This window comes from Symsagittifera roscoffensis, chromosome 3 (assembly GCF_963678635.1).
Source record: "Symsagittifera roscoffensis chromosome 3, txSymRosc1.1, whole genome shotgun sequence".
NCBI classification, from domain to species: Eukaryota; Metazoa; Xenacoelomorpha; order Acoela; family Convolutidae; genus Symsagittifera; species Symsagittifera roscoffensis.
This window is the reverse complement of record NC_087064.1, coordinates 19842195-19867288: the sequence shown is the minus strand read 5'-3', so window position 1 is coordinate 19867288 and position 25094 is coordinate 19842195. Positions and strand designations below refer to the sequence as shown.

The 25094-nt window shown below is 33.6% G+C and overlaps 2 protein-coding genes across 2 annotated transcripts in view; one reads left to right on the top strand and one right to left on the bottom strand.

Annotated features, from left to right (window-relative positions):
- Nucleotides 1-25094, top strand: part of LOC134842736 (uncharacterized) — a 57491-nt gene that overhangs the window by 1726 nt on the left and 30671 nt on the right. Inside the window, exon 2 of the mRNA XM_063859212.1 lies at nucleotides 3462-4047. Coding sequence (XP_063715282.1) covers nucleotides 3462-4047 — 586 coding nt within the window. The remainder of the gene's footprint in view (nucleotides 1-3461; nucleotides 4048-25094) is intronic.
- The window catches only part of LOC134842735 (WD repeat-containing protein 7-like), a 625416-nt gene that overhangs the window by 572727 nt on the left and 27595 nt on the right, over nucleotides 1-25094 (bottom strand). The gene's annotated exons all lie outside the window — the stretch shown is intronic.

Here is a 25094-nt window from a genome sequence, read left to right as displayed (position 1 = left end):
AAGCGGTCATAAATTTTCAAAAACCTCTTCCAGTTCATAAAATCCTGTGCATGTCATTGATCAATTTGAGACATTTTTTAAAAGAATTTTTTTAAAAAAAGTAATTTTTCTTTCATTTCTTGTTTAGTTTAGATGCGCCAACCATGGTTTTAAATCGCCTAAAAATCATAGAGAAAAGTTGTCTAAACTTCATTTACATTAAAAATTGAAAACTTCCAAATAGTAACTCTCGATTTATGATCTAACTTTAAAGAGAAACTTCAAAATGAGTGTTGTTGTTACACAAAATTAGATCTGATTTCGATGATAAAAAATAAATACGGAAAAATTTTTCATCAATGAACACAAGCCAACAGATATTTATTTAATATGATTTTATCTAATATGGGTAATTTTTTATACAATAAAATCAATTATTGAAAATTTTTTAAGCAATAATCAGCAATAAAAACACTAAAAATGAATTTTTTTTGTCATACCGTGTCGTATAAGTCGCTACTGATTCCGTACGGATTGGCTACTAGGTTGATAACTCAATGAAGGAAAAAAGATAACTGAAACATATTCTCATAAATCGTGTTCTGAGCGTTCAGTGCTCTAAGCATTATGGAATAGCCGTGTCGCTCAAGGTCAGTTGACCTGTGGTACAGATTATATAAATAGGTATATAAACATGATATATATATATATATATATATATATATATATATATATATATATATATATATATATATATATATATATATATATATATATGTGTGTGTGTGTGTGTGTGTGTGTGCGTGTGTGTGTACATCTCTTCGTTAATGCCAATCCGACCGGATGACCTTCCCCCCGCTGAAAAAAAAACAAAGTTTGAGTTTTGAGTCACAGTGGGACTGACTAAGTTTGAATTTTGACTTCTTGAGCCCACGTAGGACTTTTAGTTATCTAACTTTTAGCGAGCTTCTTGAGTTCTTTGTTCTGTTGCTTCGCTTGTTATTCCTCGCCTTGCTTCGTGCCGATGGTAATTTCATCGTTTTTTCTTTTTACTGCTTCCCATGCTCTTTGGTCGTGTTGATTTATTCGTCTATCGCCGGTATCTCGTGACTTTTCTTGATTTCTGTATTTTCTGTCATCCCTATCGTTTCTTTTTTTGGGCTGTCAATATGTAATACTAGGTCTTCTACCCTGCTTTTTTCTCGTTCGCCACTTGGCTTTATCGTCTCCAAGAATTTAAAGGCAAAAATTTTGGATGTATTTCTTTAAAACCCATTTCATGGATAAAACTAGATAAGCTGCTGGGTTGATTCTGTTTTTGGGTTTGTTTCCTCGGGCGACTTTATGCTGAACTGTTTCTGTTTGATACTGGTGATCGGGACTGGATTTCCTAGCCCCTTGGCCAACGTTGATTGCCGTTTTCGCGTTGACTTCCTCGTTGCCTCTGTTTGTGATGTTTGTGGCTGAGGTTGTGGAGGCGTCTTTTCGACGTCTATCCGTTTGGGCGAGGGCGCCATCTCTTCTGAAGTGGTCGATGACCAATCCTCGCTTGATGATGCCGTTTTGTGTCGGACATTCTTCTTTTCCCCGTTTTTGAGAATCATTCCTCTTGGTTGTTTGGGAGTCGGTTTTCCTCCTGATCTTTCCGGTTTGTGTTTTCCTTTTTCCTTCTGACTCTGAAGTTTTTTTTTGCAATTGTTTTAGGGAAAGTCTTTTAGGCAGGCTTGTTTGTTCATCTTCTTTGAACATTGGGTGTTGGGGTGCGTTTGGCTGTTCAATGTCTCAAAAATGCAAGCATGGACCGGTACGTCTTGCAGATTTGCGTTCAATATAGTCTGTACCCGAGCTGTGTGTGGCGTATAAGTTAGTATTTTTTATCTATGGTCTTAAACTTTTGCTCAAATGTCTTTGGGTCTTTTACTTTTGTTGTTAGTCTAATTGATTTTCTGGCTACCTGTTGTTTTTTCTTTCTAGTGTTTATTTCTACTTGTGTCACACCTGTCTGACTCTGATTCGATGATGCTCCCGTTTCCTTCTGGATTTCTGAATTTGTCGGCTCTGGGAGGTTTTGAAGTGGTTTTTGTTTGACGTTCACCTCGTTTTCAGACCAACACTGTAAGTAGGGTATTATTTCTACTATCATTCTGTTACTACTCAAACTACTATGTGCAGTCTAGTTTGGGTGATCGAAAATATCAAAGACTAACTAAAGGAAAGTTTTTCACCGTCACTACAGACCACCAAGGTTTGATCAGTACTCCAAACGCGAGCAAATTATCAAGTATTACGTTAACTACATGGGTGGATATATTGATGTTTTTCAAAACCACCTAACAGTCAAGTTGGCACTCTTTTTGACTAAGTAGATAGATTAATTGATTAAAAAATTTCTATCTTAAAGCACTTGGCGGGGAAGAAGACTGGGACTAATAGTCTAAAGGACAAGAAATCCAGTCGAATTAGCGCTTCCCTTAATTTGAATAAATTTTGATGAGGAGTGTGTTAAGGCGACAAAAGCCTCCTGAATTTTAAATTTAGGCAATTAAACGTTCAACAAAGCTTCATACTTTCTTCATCAAATTAAAAAGATTGAAACTTAAACGAGAACAAAAGACATCTCGCAAATACCCGCCTTCAACTGAGAAAAGTTGAACAAAATATTGGAGAAAAGTTGAGCAAATCGATGAAAAGGAACGACTGCAAAGGGTTAAAGGGAAAATCAACCCCCTGAAATTTTAATATTGATAAGAAAATAGAGCAAGAAATAGTAACAACAAAAGCGAAACAAGAAAAACTAGGTTACATTGGAAAACCAACCTATTCGATCCAAGATGCAACAGAAATGCCCATACGATCAAAACAACGAAAGATGAAAGATGCATCTTAGTCAGAAATACATAGGCCAAAAATATATAAGTCAGAATTACTAAGGTGCATCTTACTTTGAAAGATGCACCTTAGTCAGCAGATTGTCATTGTTCACTGATGTCAAAAATCGGAATATGTTTTTCGTATGTCGAAACATCAAATTTTTATAGATCTTTCTTACGTCAACTTGAGCATTTTTATCTAAAATTTGCAGCCCGTTTCTTGGGGCCGATTCTGTTTCGACTAAATTGTGTTTGAGCACACTTTGTATTCGATTTTATGTTTGACTAAGCCTCGAAATAATGTTTTGAAATTGTATTAGACTGAAAGGGTTGTTTTCGACCCAAATAACATCCGTGTGTTCGACCGAATTTGGTCGAAATATAAGTCGAACATCTCAACACGGGAACAAGCCAAAAATTAGTTTTTTTTTATGCAGCATAAGGACATATTGTCACTGTGTTGTTAGGCAGCTGTTTTGTAATTCCGACTTGTGCTACTCTGATGTAATGTGGTGTCTTTAAGAATGGCTGATTGCACTGTAAGAATATAAGAACTTAATCAAAAACAAATATTTTTTGATTTGCATATGCCCACTGATTCAATAATTTCAGGCACCAGCGGCAATAGAACAGAAAATGACTAAAGTCTCCGAAAAACTCCGTCAAATGTCGAATCATTGCCGCAGAATAAGGCAGATGATGTTTGCCATTCTGGAAGGTTCCAATATTGTAGAAAACTTCTCAAAAAAGAGCCTCGAAGAAAAGAAACAATGGTTGCGAAACTTTGTGAAAAAACATGTGAAATTTATTCTAATCACAACCAACATATCGCGCGATGAGTGGAACACTCAGCTGCAAACAACAGCCGTTAAGCGTGAACTTGCTTCAAAGACAAACGAAGCACTTGAAAACTGCTATTTAATGGTCAGCGAAAACTGCAAAGTTTCAACCGCTCAAGTTTCAATCGAAGACTGCTTAAGTTTCAACCGCGTGAACAAATTAATGAAAAATGGAGGAAACTCGAAGGAAGTTATTCTAAAAAGTTCCGAGACAACACTGAAAGATCTGCTATGCGCTTTGACAACTTCATCTCACTGTGATGGCGACGAAGAGATGTTGCAAGCTCTTCGATACCTTGGGACTATTTTGGTATCGGGGCACATTTTCAAGTACCATCGTGGAGTCTTAGTTCCGACAGGTAAAACTGAAAATTTTTCAGGCACCAAAGACTTTTTGAACCCCGTTCAAAAATTTGTTTTTTTTTGTCCAGAATTTCATGCTTTATTTTTATGCTTTCACGTTTTCCATACTTTCACAAGCCAGTTTGTGATATTCGATGGCTATAGTTTTGACTCCCAGCGCGGCTATGAATATTTGGTCGAGCTAGGACATCCCGGGTCGAGGTCGTGGGTTTATGTTCAGAATTTCTTTCGCGAGTTATTTTTGTTATGTCCAGACTTTCGCGACCAAAAATATCTGTAGCAAATTTTGCCAATAGAGCGGAAACGGCGGCTCGCCCAGACTGTAGCGACCAGTATTTGGTGTTTTCAGATTTTTACGACCAAATTTTGATATGCTCAGACTTTTGCGACCGCCGACAAAGTTATTGTTTTCTCCAAAAAAACCTGGTAGACGCTTGAAAACATATATTAATACTTTCATTAAGAGTCGTCGAGACATTGATGAAAGTTTTTTGTTGAAACTTTAAGAAAACGCTAAGCAAATGGTCACTGTAATTAAGTGTTTAGGTGAAAATTCTCAAGTTTCTTTGTAATTTGACAAATTTAAATGACGGTTTTTTCACCAAAACGCATTAATTCTAATTTTTAGTTATGATTTTGCGATTGCTAAAGTTCTCTTGGAGAGGTAACTAATTTCTAAGTTAAATTCAAATCTCTCTCTGGTGCTGAAATTACAAGTAATTTTAGCACTTACAAATAAGTGGGTTGTTAGTTAGATGGATCGTGATTGGGTAATATTAAATATTTTATAGAGATAAAATATCCAATTTATAACCAATAATAAAAATAGTTTATATCTGGTTCCACCCATCCGGGGTTTACAGAGTTTTGAATCTTAGATCTTCTATCTGTAATGAAGGATGGATGTTGGTCGTTTTTATTTGGCGAGCATCATTTCCTGTTTTGTTCTTGGAGAAGAAAGCTCCAGGAAGTTGGAGTCATCGATAGGAAGTTGTTAGTTATCGTTTGACAAAGGTTATGACTGCCAATGAAACCAATCTGATTTCAAGATGGTTTGCTATGATCGTCTGTTCTTGATTGGTTGTGGAGAACTGTGTTTCGATCTGGTTGGGGAATGGCGTGAAGATCGTGTTTGGAGGGGATGCCTTGTAACTCGGATCTGTACGTATACTTGAACATCGAGGTGGTCATTGGTCTGATTCAATGAAGTCCTTTTCGGCGAAGTCAAGTCGTACTCTAAATCCTTTATGAGTCGTGATTGTGAGCGGCATGTCAGTTGTGTTTAGCCATTCTGTAGTTTGAGTGTGATGGGGTCGTCCAGTCTTTGGATGCTTGTTTTTGTGGTTGTGTGTAATCTATATACTGCATATTTATGATTTACATTTTATAAAATTTTGTTAATTCTAATTTTTAGTTATGATTTTGGTTAATTGTTTTCGCAAAAGCGTTTTAGTTTTAGTTCAGTTATTTTTAAGAGTTATTCCCACTTGAGTACCTCTTGTCAAAAATAGCGATGTGGTCACAAAATGTGGATGTAGCACAGTGGGTTAATCAGGCTATAGAGCATGCTCAGGACGTCCTCTCTGATTTCGTGCTGGTTTTTTAAGGGGAGTATGATTTCGTGCTGGTTTTTTAAGGGGTCCTGTTTTGTGTTAACTTTTTTGTTATATTATTTTTTGTTTTCCTTTTGTTTCGTTGGTTGTGTCCTTTTCTCAAAAGTCAAATTGTTTTTGGTTTGTGTTTGTCTTGCGAATTTTTGGTGTTTTATTGTTTCTTTTTTAGACTTGGTAATAGTCTTCAAAAGAATAAATTATCCAGTTTTAAGCTGGTTTAATCCGGTTTGGGTACTGTGGGTTTTCTTTTCTGAGTCATGCGGTTAGTTTATGGTTTATGGTGTTTAGTAAGCTGCGTTGGTTAGTTTGGTTATTATATAATTCCATTCCAACCGGTTTAAAGGAAAAGTGGAAACTTGTTATTGCTTGTTTGAGTTGTTGTTAGTGCAAACTTAAAATTTGAATTAATTTTTTTAAACAATTCTTCGTGGGCGAGCTGTGCGATTGTGGATAGAATTTCTGTGCGTTTGAACAGAAGTTATAGAATAGGTTAGTACTGCATTTCATTTGCATGAATTTACTGCTTTCAAGACTAAATTTTACTGCTTTTGGGGTTGAAAAGTATAAATTGATTTTCATCGTATTTAAAGTTACTACATTTGGGGAAATAATCTAGAAATGAATTTACTACTTTGAATTGACTTTTACTGCATCATTTAGTGCTGTTGGTTTAATAGAGTTTAATATGGAAAACAGAGTTTAATTTTTTATTTGTCTTTTCTTGTTTTGAAGGTGATCGTGGTGTGAAGACCAAAGAAAGTGCAAATTACTGAATAAAAAGTTGAGTTCTATTTTGAATTAGTTAGTTTGAAAATTATTAAATTCATAGTTACCTTTAGTCGTTGGGGAAAAAACCGTGAGGGAAAACATCGTGAATAGCGTCTGATGTAGTTAGTAATTTTGCTAGTATGCGTTTGCAGCAGTGGCCAAAGCAATTGCAGTGCTTTTATGGTTTTTAGTTCTTCGGTGCCTACTGCAAATTCATGAGGTGTTTTCTGGATTAGATTGTAAATTTTATGATTGTATTTAGTGTTGGGGATGAATTCCAAAATGGGTACTTCTATGGGTTGAATATATTCATGCGGAATGATCAGGGGTCGGGATTTTTTGTCGTTTAAGGTCTTCGTGAGGGGACAAAATATATACATTTGAGTGACGGGATCATAATTCCGGAGGATGCCTTGGAAGTTAGTATTTTTAATGCAATACGTGAAATTTAGGAAAAACGGTGATCTGTATTTGGAATTAATGAATTGAAATCTGTGGTGAGGTTGTCGTGATGGTTTGTGTAAATGAAAGTGATTTTGAATAAAGCGATAATAAGTATGTGTGTGTGTTTGCTTAGTTCTCAACATGATGTCGTGTGAGCAGTGCAAATCACGTTCTTTTGGTGTCAGGAAGTGAAAGGTTAGTGAAAATGTTTGAAATTTTTCGTGAAATGGTTCATACGCTTGAATGTCTGATAGTGCTTTTGAAATAATGTGATCATGCTTTTTATCAATTATGTTAAATGTGAATATGTATGATGATTTAATAAAAAAACTTTTCTATGATTTGTGGATTAGCGAATTTATCGTCGTCAAGAAATTGGTCTTGATTAGATCTGATGATTTTATGATCATAAAAGTCAATTGAGTAGTCGTTAGCGCGGGGTGCAGTGAAGATATTTAGTAATTTTTCTATGTAAATTGTCGGGTAGTGAGTGCTGTGGTTAACCTGAATAATTCTTTTTTATTTCTTTCAATATCGATAGTGGTGTTATAGAGTGGTAGCGTAAGGGGGTTAGTGAAATTATAATAAGCTGTCCAATGAAGTGTGGGTATGAATACATGTTCATCTACAAAGTGACGTGGTTCAGGGTTAGGGTCGGATTGATTTAGTGTATATTGGGGAAATAAAGGTAGGGTTATTTGAAGAAAATTCGTCGTATTGGTGTGATCTGGTTGGTTTATATATTCTCGGGCGGTTCCGGGTTTGGATGGGAATGGGTGATTTAGGAATTTACGTTTAAAATTCTATAAGCACGGTTAGTACTATTGGATGATTCTGTTGAAGTGGATGAATGAGCAAATGATGGAGTATAATCTCAAATTGGTGTAGGTGTTGGTGGATTTGATGATGTTATTGTTGATGATAATTGGTGAATAGTGAGGGTGTGGGGAGATAGCAATCGTTGTTGGAGAGTTGTAAAATTATCTAGTTCTTCGGAAATTTGAATATTATCTGGGGAGTTGTTGGTGGAGTGTTCTTTATTAAATGGGGAGTAGGTTGCGGTTACTTGAGAAGGAGTGTAGGGAGATGTGTGTTGGCTTTGGGGTTGGATAGGTCGGAAAGGGGGTTTTGAGAAGGTTGTTGAGCTGGTCGGGGTATGAGTAGAAGGGGATTGTTCGGAATCTGCGAACTCATCGGGAGTTTCGATATCAGAATTATTGAATCGTGAAATTGTTGTATAAATTGTGATATCTGAGTTTGATCGGTGGAGTGATCCAACTTGTCTAATCATCGTTGGCTAAAAAAATGATTATTTTGAGACTGAAAAAAGTATGGAGCTGTTCAAGGATTTGTTCGTATATATCGTCAATTGGAGGGTGTTGTGTCACTATATGTTGGATGGGGCTTTGTATGTGGCTGGGTCTTAATCTCGGGGGGTTTGTGATTGCTAAGTTTCAAAAATTTCTTGAAACTAATGATAATGGATGATTATGATGTAGATTTGGCAAATGGGATGCCGTGATGCAAAGGTGATGCATTTGTATTATTATTTGAGTCATCGTATGTGTTGGGATTTGTTGATAGTTTTGTATTATATTCTTTAATTTGTGCATCTAGGAGGATTTTATTTATTGATGATGAAAATATTCCAAAAAATCCTGCGAATAATATGCGTGCTACGCTGGCTTGTCGGTTTACTTGTGTATGTATTGCGCATGTGTTATAGATTCCTTTTAGTAATGAGAAACGAAATCCAATAAAATTAAACATTGCGTATAAGATAGTCAATTTTTCTAAGATGTAGTATGGCCATCCTAGAAAGGCTAAAACTTTGTTTTTGATATTTACAAAACTAAAAATATTGATTGGTGATATATCTTGGGGTCGATATTTTTCACCGTTTAAGTTTATGTAATCTTTGATGTCTTTAAAATATCCGCTGTAATCTTGTGCGTAAATATCTGAAAATCCTGCGGTTTCTGCAAATTTTCTTAAATTTTGCTCTATTGATTGTCGTTGTATAGTGTCCATTTGTGTTAGTAGTTCTTGAAATTGTTGTGTTCTAATGTGATGTTGTATATCGGATTTAGAATGTATATCGATTGATTGTAAATCGATATTTGGGTTGCGAGCAATGGCTCAAATGCTTTCTGGTGAAAAATTTTTTAGTGGCTGCATGAGTGTAGGGTATGGTGTAAGTAGGTAGTATTTTTTTTCTTCAGGGTTTAATTGTACCACGTTGTGGCTATTTTCCGATCCAAAATATCTGTAGCAAATTTTGCCAATAGAGCGGAAACGGCGGCTTGCCCAGACTGTACCTACCAGTATTTGGTGTTTTCAGGTTCTTACGACCAAATTTTGATATGCTCAGACTTTTGCGACCGCCGACAAAGTTATTGTTTTCTCCAAAAAAACCTGGTAGACGCTTGAAAACATATATTAATACTTTCATTAAGAGTCGTCGAGACATTGATGAAAGTTTTTTGTTGAAACTTTAAGAAAACGCTAAGCAAATGGTCACTGTAATTAAGTGTTTAGGTGAAAATTCTCAAGTTTCTTTGTAATTTGACAAATTTAAATGACGGTTTTTTCACCAAAATGCATTAATTCCGTGACCATTTTAGGAAATTTTTTCTTAAAATTACAGCAAAAGTTTTGCATCGACGTTTGAGCATTAATACTTGGTTGCAAGCGCTTGCCAGTTTTTTGTTCCGATCTTAGAAGAAAATGACTGTATATTTGTGCTCGGGATGGTTTTTTCTCCAGAGAAATTACGTCTTTTTAACTAGCAGTTTTTGATATCAATCAAAACGCATTGTTGACCTGAGCTAGAATTAAAAATATTTTTTCACCTTTGATCTTTTTTCGTACTGTTATGGAATTTTAAGGGTTGCCGATTTGGCTAATTGAATTGAGGCAAAATTGGCATTTTTTCATGCGATGCGAACCACTCTCATTGAGAAAAGTGAGGTATGTCTTTGGTGTAACTCATAGAGTAATTTCGGATAGGGTACACCGTCTGCTCGTCACGCTATCTTATTTTCGGCCGGATAGATTCGTGCAACTTCTTAGTCCAATACCGATCCTAATCTTACTCTTATATCTATTAGTCTCAGGGTGTTTAACTAGTCTCTGCTAGGCTCAATAGATCTAGTGTATACTGGCTTTTTGCGATTGCTAAAGTTCTCTTGGAGAGGTAACTAAATTCAAATCTCTCTGGTGCTGAAATTACAAGTAATTTTAGCACTTACAAATAAGTGGGTTGTTAGTTAGATGGATCGTGATTGGGTAATATTAAATATTTTATAGAGATAAAATATCCAATTTATAACCAATAATAAAAATAGTTTATATCTGGTTCCACCCATCCGGGGTTTACAGAGTTTTGAATCTTAGATCTTCTATCTGTAATGAAGGATGGATGTTGGTCGTTTTTGTTTGGCGAGCATCATTTCTTGTTTTGTTCTTGGAGAAGAAAACTCCAGGAAGTTGGAGTCATCGATAGGAAGTTGTTAGTTATCGTTTGACAAAAACTATGACTGCCAATGAAATCAATCTGATTTCATTGGCTGGATGAATGAGCTAATGATGGAGTATAATCTGAAATTGGTGTAGGTGTTGGTGGATTTGATGATGTTATTGTTGATGATAATTGGTGAATAGTGAGGGTGTGGGGAGATAGCAATCGTTGTTGGAGAGTTGTAAAATTATCTAGTTCTTCGGAAATTTGAATATTATCTGGGGAGTTGTTGGTGGAGTGTTCTTTATTAAATGGGGAGTAGGTTGCGGTTACTTGAGAAGGAGTGTAGGGAGATGTGTGTTGGCTTTGGGGTTGAATAGGTCGGAAAGGGGGTTTTGAGAAGGTTGTTGAGCTGGTCGGGGTATGAGTAGAAGGGGATTGTTCGGAATCTGCGAACTCATCGGGAGTTTCGATATCAGAATTATTGAATCGTGAAATTGTTGCATAAATTGTGATATCTGAGTTTGATCGGTGGAGTGATCCAACTTGTCTAATCATCGTTGGCTAAAAAAATGATTATTTTGAGACTGAAAAAAGTCTGGAGCTGTTCAAGGATTTGTTCGTATATATCGTCAATTGGAGGGTGTTGTGTCACTATATGTTGGATGGGGCTTTGTATGTGGCTGGGTCTTAAGTTCGGGGGGTTTGTGATTGCTAAGTTTCAAAAATTTCTTGAAACTAATGATAATGGATGATTATGATGTATATTTGGCAAATGGGATGCCGTGATGCAAAGGTGATGCATTTGTATTATTATTTGAGTCATCGTATGTGTTGGGATTTGTTGATAGTTTTGTATTATATTCTTTAATTTGTGCATCTAGGAGGATTTTATTTATTGATGATGAAAATATTCCAAAAAATCCTGCGAATAATATGCGTGCTACGCTGGCTTGTCGGTTTACTTGTGTATGTATTGCGCATGTGTTATAGATTCCTTTTAGTAATGAGAAACGAAATCCAATAAAATTAAACATTGCGTATAAGATAGTCAATTTTTCTAAGATGTAGTATGGCCATCCTAGAAAGGCTAAAACTTTGTTTTTGATATTTACAAAACTAAAAATATTGATTGGTGATATATCTTGGGGTCGATATTTTTCACCGTTTAAGTTTATGTAATCTTTGATGTCTTTAAAATATCCGCTGTAATCTTGTGCGTAAATATCTGAAAATCCTGCGGTTTCAGCAAATTTTCTTAAATTTTGGTCTATTGATTGTCGTTGTATAGTGTCCATTTGTGTTAGTAGTTCTTGAAACTGTTGTGTTCTCATGTGATGTTGTATATCGTGTTTAGAATGTATATCGATTGATTGTAAATCGATATTTGGGTTGCGAGCAATGGCTCAAATGCTTTCTGGTGAAAACTTTTTTAGTGGCTGCATGAGTGTAGGGTATGGTGTAAGTAGGTAGTATTTTTCTTCGTAAGGGTTTAATTGTACGACGTTGTGGCTATTTTTGGATCCACGTGGGACTGCGGTATCCCAAAAATATGTTCTTCTTGAAAGTGTATCAACGAAATGTACTTTATTTTTGTAGAATTTGAGGATTCTTTTGTAACAACGTTTATCTCCAAAAACATATAGTGGTGATACTTTTTGGTGCAAGTATAAAACCATAAAATGTTTCCTTCATAGTCAAGGAAATTTGATCTTTTTCCGGATAACAAATATGTTGTGTATGGTATTTTTAGAACTGCTAATGCGAGTGATTGTAGAATTTGTGTTCTTTCTAATTCGCATAGTTGATGGAGTGTTTCTAATTCAGAAAGTGACATTTCTTGAAAAATTCTACTAATTGTGTAGTCTTATTTCATGTCTAAGTGAATGTCACAATTTATTGCGCCAAAATTAGTACTGTTCATTAATGATAGTTCTTGTAAACGTGTGCTTTCACTGTTGTATGGTTCTAGTCTTCCGCCAGGATTTCCTGCGCTTTTGCGGAGGTTCACTGGGATGTATGATGTATATTCGTTTATAAGGCGATGTGTTGCATAGGGGTCGAATTTTATTTTTCCAGTGGTCATGTCGAAACCTTCGTTGTATTTGACAAGTATTTCGGAGTATTGTTTTTTGTAGAGTGGGTTTTTGTATTTACATGCATTTTCTGTTTCGTGATATATTTGAAAGCGTGTCAATTTATTTTCTATATTTTTAATGTCTCTAAGTTTAATACTTCTTCTTTGAGTTGGTTTTACTTTTTCAAATGGAATGGATTCGATACAATATTTTTGGTGAAATTTAATCATTCTAGCGTGTATTTTTGCGACTTGGAAAACTGTGCAGGTTTATTCAGGAAACCATACAATGGTTGCTTGTTGTTTGTGTTGTAGGATCGCAATATCCTTGGTCATTTTTGCAAGGAAGTCGAATACCTTGGTAAAGAATTGTGTCGTCTTTTAAATCTCGTGTTAGTTGTACTTTTTCAAGTTGTATTTTCCAGTCTAAAACATTATTTCTTGATATCTTTTATTTTTTGTATCTGCTTTGCAATTTGAGGGATCATTGATACCTATATGTGGTATTCAGTTTTTATTATGTAGATCGTATGTTATTCTTCCGTGTGTTCCATGAAAGGGGAAATTTCTGTCTAGTCTAATGTGACTTTGGTGTTTTTCATGTTCTGTTTGATGTGCTAAGTCTGGGAAAACTTGAAAATTTACAAGTTTTCCATTCATTCCGTTGTTTTGTGTTAATTTTAATCGTCTAAGTTCATTTTTACAGTCTTGAGGGCTAAGATGTAGTAATCTTTCTATATTACTCTGATAGAAAGATTCGTGGTCTAGTCGGTTTTTATTTCCGTTTGAGACTTGCGAGCAATGTACTTTCTTTTCGGAAAATGCTGCTGTAAACTTGTATCCTGTTAATGTTGCTGATCGGGCTTTTGGGTATAGTGTTGCAATTACATTTGTGCTTTCTATAGCTTGTGGTTCAGATTCGCATTGTGTTATTTGGTTTATAGCATATTTGTGGAGTGTTTTTTGTTCGTTTTCTTCACAACCATAGTGTGTGACTAGTAAATCCTGAGGTCCTGTGCGAGGAGATGGATTTGTATTTTGTTCGGAAAAAATTAGAAAAAGAATGTGTTGAAACGTAAATATCATTGAAATATACATGTATATGATAAACCGGAGTATGCGTTATAAAATAAGATACATCCAATTGTGTTTTTGGTGTATCTATCGTATTTATATTTTACTTTAAATGTTATAAATGGACGAGGTAGTGATTGAGCTGTTATGCTTGGTGGACTTAGGGGAAAAGGGTGTTGAGCAATATAATTAAGTCTGACTGTGATTTCAAAATTTAATTGGAGACTGTTTCGTTGAAGTATCTGAATGTTATGTTCTCGGATATCTTCGTGAATATCTTGTCTATATTGTAATCTATTAAGTGCCCAACTATGGAGTCGGTTACTTTCTTGATGTTGTCCAAATAACGGGGGAGGTGCTACGAAAGTATTCCAATCTAATCCTAAAGGGATATTTGACGATGATTGTTCTCGGTATCTTCCGTCGATTTGTTGATGGTGTTGATGGAAGTGAGAGTGTTTCTGGTAATGATGATAGCGTTGTATCAGAAGAAATATCTATTGGTTAGTTTACTATATTCGGTTCACCTTGAGTGTATGAGTGTGTTTCCAATATGGTGGTCGTTCTGTGGTGTCTGGGGGATTAAAAGGGTTTTCTCGGCTTTGTTGTGAAGTTGGGGTTGAACCTAGGTAGTCTGAGGGGATATTTGAGGTGCTATGTTGTGAAAGAAGTGTGAGAGTTTCTGGTAATGTACTGCTTGAAAGTTCTGAGGTAATTGGTGTTGGTGATTGGGGTATATTAAAATGAACTCTGGGAGTTTGAAAATTTTTGTTTTGTCTTGAATGTATGATTTGTCTATTTATTTCAAATGTTATTTGATTTTGACTAATATGTCTACTCAATTTAAGTCTTTTTGCAAGGTGGGATATAAGTTATATGTTGGTTCACTTAAAGATGCTTGTCGATGAACTGGTTCTAATGGTTCGGATAAGCGTGCGTGTCGTTCTTCAAAGGTGTATGGATTATCTTGAAAAGAAATGCGTGTTGATGGTTGGGGATTGTTTGTAGTTGTAGGTGTTATTGGACTTTCTTGGGATGTGGTTGGTGGGCTGGTTCGGTGGTGGTTGATTAGCAATTTTGGAAAGGTATCTGAATTTTAATTTTTATTGGAAAATTTGTGTTTTTTATAATATTCTTCAATAAAAAGTATCAAGAAAATAGTTGCTAGGGCAAAAGTTACTATTGCCTTTTTTTATACATTTCCACATTGCCATGATGAGGGAGAGTAAAAATGTGAGGAAAATTATGAATAAAAGAAAAATATCTGTTCGACTGAAAATAGTTCGTATCATTTAAATAGATTATACGTATTCGTACCTGTACATGTGGTCAAGAATTTGGGAGAGTTGGAGATATATTTCAAATAGGGAATAAAAAATTTAAAAAATATTGCAAACAATTATAGAAACGATTATTAGAGATTCGAAAGTTTCAATGAAAAAGTATATCAAAAATATAAATAGATTGAAAACTTTTGTTGAAAGGCTTAGAAGTTTTTGTTTTATGTGATCAACTGTTATGGAAAGAAGCATTTAAGAAATGATTCGTTCGTAGAATATTTTTTAAAGTTTTGAGGCGAAATTCAAGTGTGGTTGGATTATTTATTGATTTTCTGACAAGTGGGTTGAGTTTTGTCAAAACTTTTTGAGGCTATTTTTTCGGTGTTTGGGAGATCTTTATAGTATTGTTTTCATTTGTTGGATAAATGGGGCTATCTTTGGAATATTTGTTCTTTAGGCCAAATGATCATGGGTCTTTTTTACTTTAGGCTAATTTGCCATTTTTGGTTGGGGGACTTTTGAGGTCTGAATTTGGAAAATATTGTTGATTTTTGCATAATCTGATAGGGGAGGGTTATAATATTGAATTAGTGTTTATTTTAGTTGTCATGTTTTAACAAGTTGCTTATTTTTGACCTGGAGGTTGTAAAATTATAGTTATAGATATGCCTGGAAATTAATTTCTATCGGCTAAATAAGTTTGTGTTAGAGTTATAAAAGTGACAATTTGAACAATTTCTATTAGCTGAATTTGAACTAGAAATGATCGAGGTTTTTTTTAGCATGTTTTTACAGAAATGTGAAGGTTTAAAGTGACTAAAAAGAATGTTTACGGTAATCTAAATTAAAGTTGTTTCTGAAATTCAACTTTCTTTAATATTTTAGACTGTGGGATGAATGTCTTATAGTTTTTCCGTGGTTGACTTCTGAGACGTGATGATTCTCTATGTTCGGATTTTTGTTATTGATCCTGTGGTAAAATTTTTTCTGTTAATTTTCGATTTTTTCTTTCTTTTTGAGGTATTTTTGGTTCTGGTGTGTTTGATCTTTGAGGGTCTATATTTTGCTTTTGAATTGTTTTTGTATTTTTTGTGGTATTAACGTTTTGATTTTATTCTATTTGCGAGTTATTTTGAACGATGTGAAAACCTGTGAAGGAATATAATTGAGTTAATTCGGGGAGTGTGTATTCTTTTGGGTAATAAGATAATTAGTTGTAACGATGTTGAATGATATCTTTTTTTATCTGGGTCAGTAAGTTTGTATGTTACTTCAGTTGGTTTATCAATTATTTAGTAGGGTCCTTTTCTAAGTGGTTGTAATTTTTTGGAGATTCCTTTTAGTGTATTAAAATTAGGTATTAAAACAAACGTTCCAATTTTTAAGTCTGTGGCTGGCATGAGGCGTGAATTAATTTGGTTATTTATATTTTGCCTTTGTAATAATTTCTTTGTTACTTTTTGGCAGATTTCATTGTGTTTTTTATCTCTTTTAAAATCCATTCGGTATGTGTACCGGAAGCTAATTTCAAAATTTGTGGATGACAAAAGTGGTCTTCATCATGCGTGTGCAAGGGTAAGTTATAACAAATTGAATCTTTGTTTGGTTGACAATAACTTTGTGCATTTTTATGAGCATTTGCTGTAAACATGATTGGTTTTCGTGGCTTTTGATTAAAAACCATTTCGTATGGTGACATTCCTAAAGTTGTTGTGATTTGTGAATTATAGGATAATGGGAATAACTTTACATCTGTTGACCATTCAGTATATCGTGTATCATTTCCAGTAAGGATGCATCGAAGATATTCTTGTAGTGAACGGTTCATACCTTCGACTAATCCATTTGTCCAAGGTGCATGAGATGTACGTGATTTGTGTTTATTAATATACAGTTGGCATAATGTGATGATTTCGTTGTTAATGAATTCTGTTCCATTATCTGCGATTAGTATTTCTGGTAGTCCGAATTTAGCTATCCAATGTTCGTAAAGTGTTGTATATGCGTAATAAGCATTGCAATGTGGTACTGGGTTGAGTGCTGCGTAGTGTGTAAATGCGTCAACAATTACCATAATATAAGAATTTCTTTCGGAGGATGGTGAAATTGGTCCTTTTGTGTCGAATGAAATTCTATGATTGAAATATAGACTTTGTCCTTTAAAATCTTGATTTGTTGCTACTTGTTTTTGATTTGGATAAGGTTTATTTATCTGACATGTTGTGCAATTGTTGCATAGTACTTTAATCCAAATTGGTGCATTTGGGAAGAAAACATTTTTTGTGTAAAATTTGCATATGTCTTTTCTGATCCTGAGTGTCTTTTTGTATGTTGTGTATGGGATATGTTAAATGCTATCAGCATCATGCTGAGGGGAGACAAGGTGTTTGAAAATCGGGTGTTTGATATTCTAAAAGGTCTGTAATTTAATTAATAGTTGTATTATTATATTTTCTAAAGTATCGGAGGAGTGTTTTTTTTCCTAATATTGTTGTATCAGCTTTTGTTGGTTTCGTTTTATACTTGTATCATGATTTGAGTTGTCGAATTACTGGATCAAAGTTTTGATTTTTTGGTCATAAATGTAATGTAATTTTCTTTGTTGGTGGTAGAAAAATATTTTCAACTTCTAATTTTGATAAAGGGATTGTGTCGAGTGGGTCATGAAGATCAAAAATTTGATTTATTGTGTATTTTAAATCATTTATTGGTGGTCCTGAGAAATTTATTTTGTCAGTTAAATTTTATTTTTCTATCAATGGAAAGGTGTCTTTTTTTGTGTGGTTGTTGTTTGATTGTTTTTTGTTGAGAATTATTTTTTATCCAATGTGAATAAGGAATTGGATTGAATGTGGATGTTCCTAATAGATCTACATCATAGTGGTTATTTTGACAATCTAAATAGAGTAGGAAATGTTGTAAGTTATTTATTTGTGACTGATCTATATCAGTTTTTACTGCGTATTTGCATTCTAATCGTGGTGATGTTTCATTTTTTGCAAGATAGAATTTAATATTTTGTGGTATTTCAACTGTAGTTTTTCGTGTAAGTAGTTCAGGTGGTGTATTTCTACTTAATGTATCTGGTAGTGCAAGATTTTTTCCTGCTGTTCAAACTATATGTATGTTTGGGAATTTCATTAAACCTAATTGAAATCTGTAAACTCTATGGTTTGGGTTTGATTTCTGTGTAAAAAGAAATATTATAGGTTTATGATCTGTAAATAGAACTGTTGGATGTTTTGATCCAAGTATTAGAAATTTATATTCGGTAAGTGTGTATATTATAGCTGTGCATTCTCTCATGAGATTAGAAAGTCGTAGTTCAGCTTGTGTAAATAAATGAGAATTTGCCTATATAAGATTCATTTTGTTTGTTCCACTGTGTGATTGTAGCAATGCTGCGCTGATGCCAAAATTTGAAGCATCGCACATTGCGTAAAATGGTTGATTTGGATCTGGGATTGTATTTGATATTTGTTCTGTTAACAATTTTTTAATTTCTTCGAATCTTGTTTGATGTTCGGTAGTCCATTCGAAGTTATTTTGCTGTCTAAGAATGTTATAGAAAGGTCTTAAGTATAATTACATTTTGTATACATATTTACTTAGAAAATTTAACATTCCAAGGAATTCTTGGATTTTCTTTTTATTTGTGGGTGCTTGAAGTTTTTGGATTGCATGTATCCGTGACTTCAATGGAGTTATAGTGTTTCTTTCGATAATGTGGCCAAGAAATTTTACGCGTGTTAGGAAAAATTGTGATTTGTCTGGGCTGCTTTCATGTTTTCATTTTTGAGTATTTGATGATATTGGTCTAAAATTATAAACATTTCGTCTTTCGTTTGTGACTGCATGAAAACATCATCTAAGTATGTGGTTGCATGTTTTGTGAGTATAAGTGGTCAAAAAATTTTACTCATAAAAGCTGAAAAAGCTGCTGGTCTAATGGAAATTCCATAGAATGATCTATTGAATTCGTATTGTTGATTTCCAATAACGATTTCTGTTAATCGTCGTGATTGTTCATCAAGTGACATTTGATTGTATGCACTATTCATATCTGCGGTTGTAAAATATTTACCATTTATTTTTTGTTAGAATTACTTGAATGGGTTCAATGGGCCAATTACATTTAGATTCGTCAATTAGTGAATTGAGTTATCTAGCATCTAGAACGATTTTTAGTGATTCTCCTTTAACTAAGATGATAACTGGGTTGATAAAGGTATTACCTTTTGGTTGTTCTTCTTTGTTTACTGGTGATATAATTCCAAATTGTTCTAAAATGTCAAGTAGTCTGTTTACTTTATCTTGTAAATGTATTAGTACTTTACTTGCTCTTTGCTTTTTGAAAACTGCATCAGGTTTTAAAGGTAAATGTAGTAGTGAACTAATTTTTCCAACATCGAATTTTGATGTTGCATAAACTGTTGGAAATTTTAATAATAGTTCGGCTATTTTGTCGAATTCTTTTTGTGTTATTTGAGAATGTTGAAAATTAAACATTGTTAGAAACTTTTGTTGTTCTTCCGTATAATGTGATATTTTAAACGTTGGTTTAAAATATGGTGTTTTTGTGAAGTAGTCAGTGTTTCTTTTTTCGTTGCATAATATATTGTTTATTGATAATTCTTCATCAAGAATTGTGGATTGACATATGTCTAGTAAATGTAATATATTATTGACTCGATATGCTACTTCATTTGTGGGTGAAGTTGTAGCATTTGTTTCTCAGTATCCTAAGAGTCCTAGGGGTAGTGTTATCTGGTATGGTGAATTGTTATATAAGTGTAATGAATTAATATCTGAGTTTGAAAGTTTCATATATTTTATGGATGAAATTGTGATTCGGAAAAATTTATGAGTGGGTTTAAATTCAAGGTCTGACATAAAAAAATGTTGTTTGTTTTGGTCTTTATCATACTGGTGGACTTGTTTGATTGAAAAGTTATATACATTTCCTGATAGTGGTTTCAAGTATTTTCGTTCCTGATTGTATATAGGATAAAATTTGGAGAAAAATGGTGGTTGTTTGTTTAATCTTCGAAAGAATGTTAAGGAAGTGTTTTTTGTTCTTGTGTATTTATCTTTAATAGGAAGTTTGCTATTCAAATTGTTTATTATGGGAATATACTTAGTTATAAATGGTATGCCAATGATTTTGTGTTTTATGTCTGTAATGTGAAATGTTTGTTTAAATGGTTTGTTTAGTATTTTATTTTGTTCCATTGTTCTAGTGGGAACAAGGAAAAGTTGGATTTTTCCATAATTTACCTAATTTTGAGCCTTGTGCTGTTGCTAATTTACTGGCTGTCTTTATAGATGTTAGGGTTGCATGTAACGATTTGATTTCATTCCAAGTAGGGATGTTAATAATATTTGATTCTGCTCCTGAATCAATTAAAAAATCTATTTCAAGATCGGGTGGTTGAAATTCTTTACTTTTTGGGCTTTCTAAGAGAAATGGGATTGTCCAAATTTTTTCTCTTGGCTGTTCTTTTTGTATATTTTGTTAAATGTGATTTGTACTTGAGCGTTGTTTTTCGCTATTGACTACTGTATTTATTTCATTTACATTTTGTTCAACTGGTACATCGTTTCTTATGGGTCTAGTATAGTACTCTTGAAGAAGTTCTGATTGATTTTCGTAAATGTGTGAACTAAAAGGTTGTTCGTATACAATGGATTCGTAGTCGTTTTCGACTGTGATCATATTAACTGAGATAGTGTCATTAGTATCACTTTCGCTGTCTGTTGATTCACAATTTATGTGGTTTAATTGTAGTTCGGTACTTTCTGTAGTGTTACTATCAGGGGGATCTGAGGTTATTTCTTCAGTTGCCTGTACCTGATTAATTTGTCGTTGATGTTTTGGTGTGTTACTTCTATATTTGTGTTGAGAATCAGGGTAACGATTATTTTTTCTATAAGGGGATTGAGAATAAATTCTTCGATTGTTATAATTGGGATTCCTATTTTGTGAGTTGTTTCGTGACCTATTATAGTAATTGTTACTGTTTCCTTGATAATTAGATCTGTTGTACGAATTGTTTCTTGATCTATTGTTTTGGTAACGTTGGTTTCTATTATTTGAGTAGTTTCTATTTCTATTGTATGATGAATTACGTGATCTATCGTTTGAATAGTGTCTAATCCTAGGATTTGAATGAAACTGGTATCAAAAAAATCTGTTCTGTTTGAATTTGATCGTGAATAGTTGTTTCTAGACTGGTTATTTTGGCTAATTGATCGACTATATCTATTTTGTGAGAAATTTCGTGAATTTCGTTGTTCTGGTTATAGGGTGATTGGTTTCTTGAGTAATTTGAATTATTTGGGAGTGGTTTACCAGAGCTGTTAATACTATGTATATTTTTGTTTGGTAAATTTTGATCCTTTTTCATGTATTGATAGAACGATTTATTTGGTTCGTTGTACTTTTGCGGCTTTTTTGGTTATCTTGTTGTTTTTGTCTACATTCAGCAATGCTGTGTCCGTATCTTCGGCAATAATTTCACCATTTCTTGAAAGATGGTTTACTTTTGAAATTGGGATTTTCTCATATGTGTTCAAAATTTCAGTGAATTTTTCAGTTAGGTCTACATCTGAATCGTGTATGTTGTTTATATGTGTAGTATTTGTTTCGATTCTAATAACGTATTGTAGTTTAAGATTTTCTGTTTCTTCGAGTTTCGTTGTGATTTCTGCTTGTTCTAGCTTGTCAACTAGTTTCCTAAAATTTAAATCTGGTTCTCGAATTGATGAGGGATGTGATGCTCTCTTTTTCATAGCTATTTTTTTTAATTGGGGTGTTAGAGTCATCATTAAAATTTCTGTGATTTTCGTGTTTTTATAATCATGAGTGTTCAGTGAATATGCTTTTTGAACTAGTGTTTCGATTCTAACTGCCAATTGTTTAATTGTTTCATTTGGTAGTCTGCAAATTTTATTGCATAAAACTCTTTGGTGTTGTTTATTTCTGAGCTGCGCCATCAAGTGTTGTTTGAAATAACGCTGTGCGTCTATGTATCCAGTTTGGATGGAGTGGTGTATTAATTGGTTCAGGTCCGATATTTAAAATTAAATTTGCTGTGACTGCATTTAGATAGTCTTCTACAGAATATTCAGGGTCTGTGCCTGTGAATACTATTAATGGTTTATTTGATGTTATTGATGATCCACCCATGAGGTATAGATTCATGGTCATCTGTAGTAATTCTGCGGCATTTGGCATTTGTGAAAAAATTTTCAGTTGATTTTTTGTTATTTCATGTTGTTGCAAATAATATGGTAGTGGTATTTCATTTTGCATTTGCGTTGGTTGATAATAATCAGTATTTACTGGGTTTTGTGAATAAAAATCATTATTTTGAGATGCTTGATTTGGTCTAGGTTGTCGCATATGTTGTTCTCGTGTATATGGTTTGAAAATATCTGGTTGATTTACGTGATAAGAGTGGAGTCTTTGGTTTTGAAAGCTTTGTTGATGGTTTTGGTCATGAAAGTCGTCATCATCTGATGAAAGATAATTGGGTGTGTAATAAGGTGTATAATAAGGTGTTTTATGTTTATTTTGGTAATGCTGTTTACTATTTTTGTTCTGTTGAAAAAATGGATAGTTTTCACTTGGGTCTGTTGGATTTCGTGGTTTATCATTAAAATTTACGAAATTTGATGTTTGTTGTTGGGAATTTTGTCGTTGTGAATATGAACGATTATGCGGGTTTGTACGAGGGGGTTCAGATGTTTGTGATCTGTTTACTTAGTTATAATTGTGTTCTGCAAATATACTTCTGGTGAATATTCTTTGTTTTTGTGGTGGTTTTGTCATTGGTCTAAATGTTTGGTAATCCATATGTGAATATTTTGGAGCAACTGAGGGTTTAACCGTAGATTGCAATGTTACTTGTGGTAATATTGAAGTCTTTGGTTTTGGTGTTGTAAGGTTTGGATGTATTGGTGAAATACTTTGCTGTGTAGTTGTTACAATTGTTTCAACTATTTCTTCATTTATAAAATGTGATGGTGTTTGAATATCTTGTTGTGTAAGATTTTTAGTTCCATTTAAGTTTTCTTGTTGTACAAGAGTTGAGTTTAAACTATTATTTTGTCTTCTATCAGGTAAAAATGAATTATAGTTTAAAGGTGTTGCATCTATTGTAAGTGGAAATATCTTTACATAGTCTTTGTGAATAGAAATTGTACTGATTGCTTGACTTGAGATGTCTATTGGTATGTTCAGAAATAATGGATGAGACCATTCAGGGTCCCAAATATAATCTGATTGTTCTGCAATGACAGTGTCGTCATTGGTACTTTGAGGTCTGAAATTTTTTCTTGCTTGTGCAATTAAATCAATATTATGTGCAACATAATCAATTATGAACCATGCTAAGATTTTTTGTAAATCATGTTTGACATTTGGTCAAATTTCATTGTTTGAAAAGTTTTCACGAATTGTGTTTAAAAATGCTGAGAATGCGGCAATTTCATTTCTGACATTTGTGTGTCTTGATGTTTGAACCGGTGTGTGATGTTTGACATTTGTGTGTCATTTCAGTTCCTATATTTTCTAGTATAGTTACATAACTATATATTAGTGAAAAAACATCGTTGGCGAATATTGAGTTTGCTCTCTGTGAATTTTGGTGTTGTATATTTTTAATGTATTCTGTGAATACCTTTGAAAATTGCATGTCGACATCGTCTGTTTAAATAACATGTTTGCTATGATATCTACTTTCTGTGCTGAGTTTTATGGTGTAGATTCCATATGGCTGTGTTAGGTTACTTATTCCTTTCAAATAATGATCGATAATTTGTCTTTTGTTTTTTACTTCTGGGAATTCTGCTTTACATGGGCTAATTCCTTGTTGGAATACATTTGCAATTAAATTAGTACAAAATTGTCTTTGTCCTCTATCTTCAGTGAGTAATTTTACAATAAATGGGAAAAACAGAGTTTTCGTCTGGACTTTCATCACTTGGACTTTGGCTCATTTTTTTGTTTTATAACTGTTAGTGCGTAAGGTTCGATGTGTCTGATTGGTTGATTCCAATTGTATAGACGTACTGGTTTATTTTTGTATATCTTTTTTATTCTTCTTTTTCCTTGCTTTGATCAATGTGATGTAGCTTCTGAATCTGAAAAATATAATGGGTCGTGAACTGGGTAGTTTTTATTTACTGTTTCTTTTAGTTTGTAAAGTGCATCTAAATTACTGACTTCTGATTCAGAGACTGCGTTTCTACGCTTTGAAAATCTTTTTCGTGTAATTTGTCTTTGCTTGCTTAAAATTTTTCTTTTTATTGTTTGACGTTTTGTGCGAATATATCCGATTGTTTGTTTATAAGGTGTAATTACAAGATCGTATGTTTCGTTTTTTATTTTACAATTGTGTAGTACGATTGTTTGTTTATTTCCTAAATTGTTCAGTGACATAAGGTTTAGGATGAAGGGTGCAAGATTGTCATTAGTGATTTATAAAATCCTATACTGTTAGTCCTTACAATTTTTTGGTTAGCCTAACTTGGGTCTTTTATGTAGGGTTGGAGAGAAAAGTATATATCGATTCCGAAGAATGATTGTTACTTTCTCGTGGCTACTCTAAGTTAAGAAGTTAACTTACTTAATCTTACTCGGGGGTAGTGATTGTGTTCAAGGGTTGGAGAATAGTAAATTGATCCACAAGGTTCAGGTATAATTAGAACACAGGTAGTTCGTTAGATACTATTTTAATACTTACTAAGATTTAAGATTTAGCCTGGGTCAGGTAAGAGGGGGGATTAAGTGAAGGACGAATAACCGAAGTTCTTCACTGTTTAGCTTAATTTGAATGGTTAGTGTGATTGAAAAATGTCTATTAGTCCTGGGTCTTTGAAAGGGTTGGGTATCGAATCGACGTTTGAGGTCGTTAGACACTTTATTATTGGGTGGGGGAGAACAAAATTGTTCTATTTGATCCAAGGATAGGCCTTGATGATCAGGATATATTTTTTTATGGTATAAAATGGATTTAATTTAATTATTTAATAGAGATCCAAGGGAAGCCTTGATGATCTAGTTTAAGATTGAACAAGTTGAAATGAAATAGAGGTAAAAATTTGGATAAGCCGTTAAAGATAATTTAAACTTATCTGATAGAAAAATTTAGTGTTTGATGATATTAGTGGTTTAATGATTGTTGTTATGTTTAGGTGATGAAACTGGGGATGCCAGGATGATTTATATTTACTAAAAATTTATGATCAGTTCAACTAATTTTTATTTTTTGTTTTCAAAAAATATATTTTTCAGATATCTTTTTAAATTTTACTGTAGATT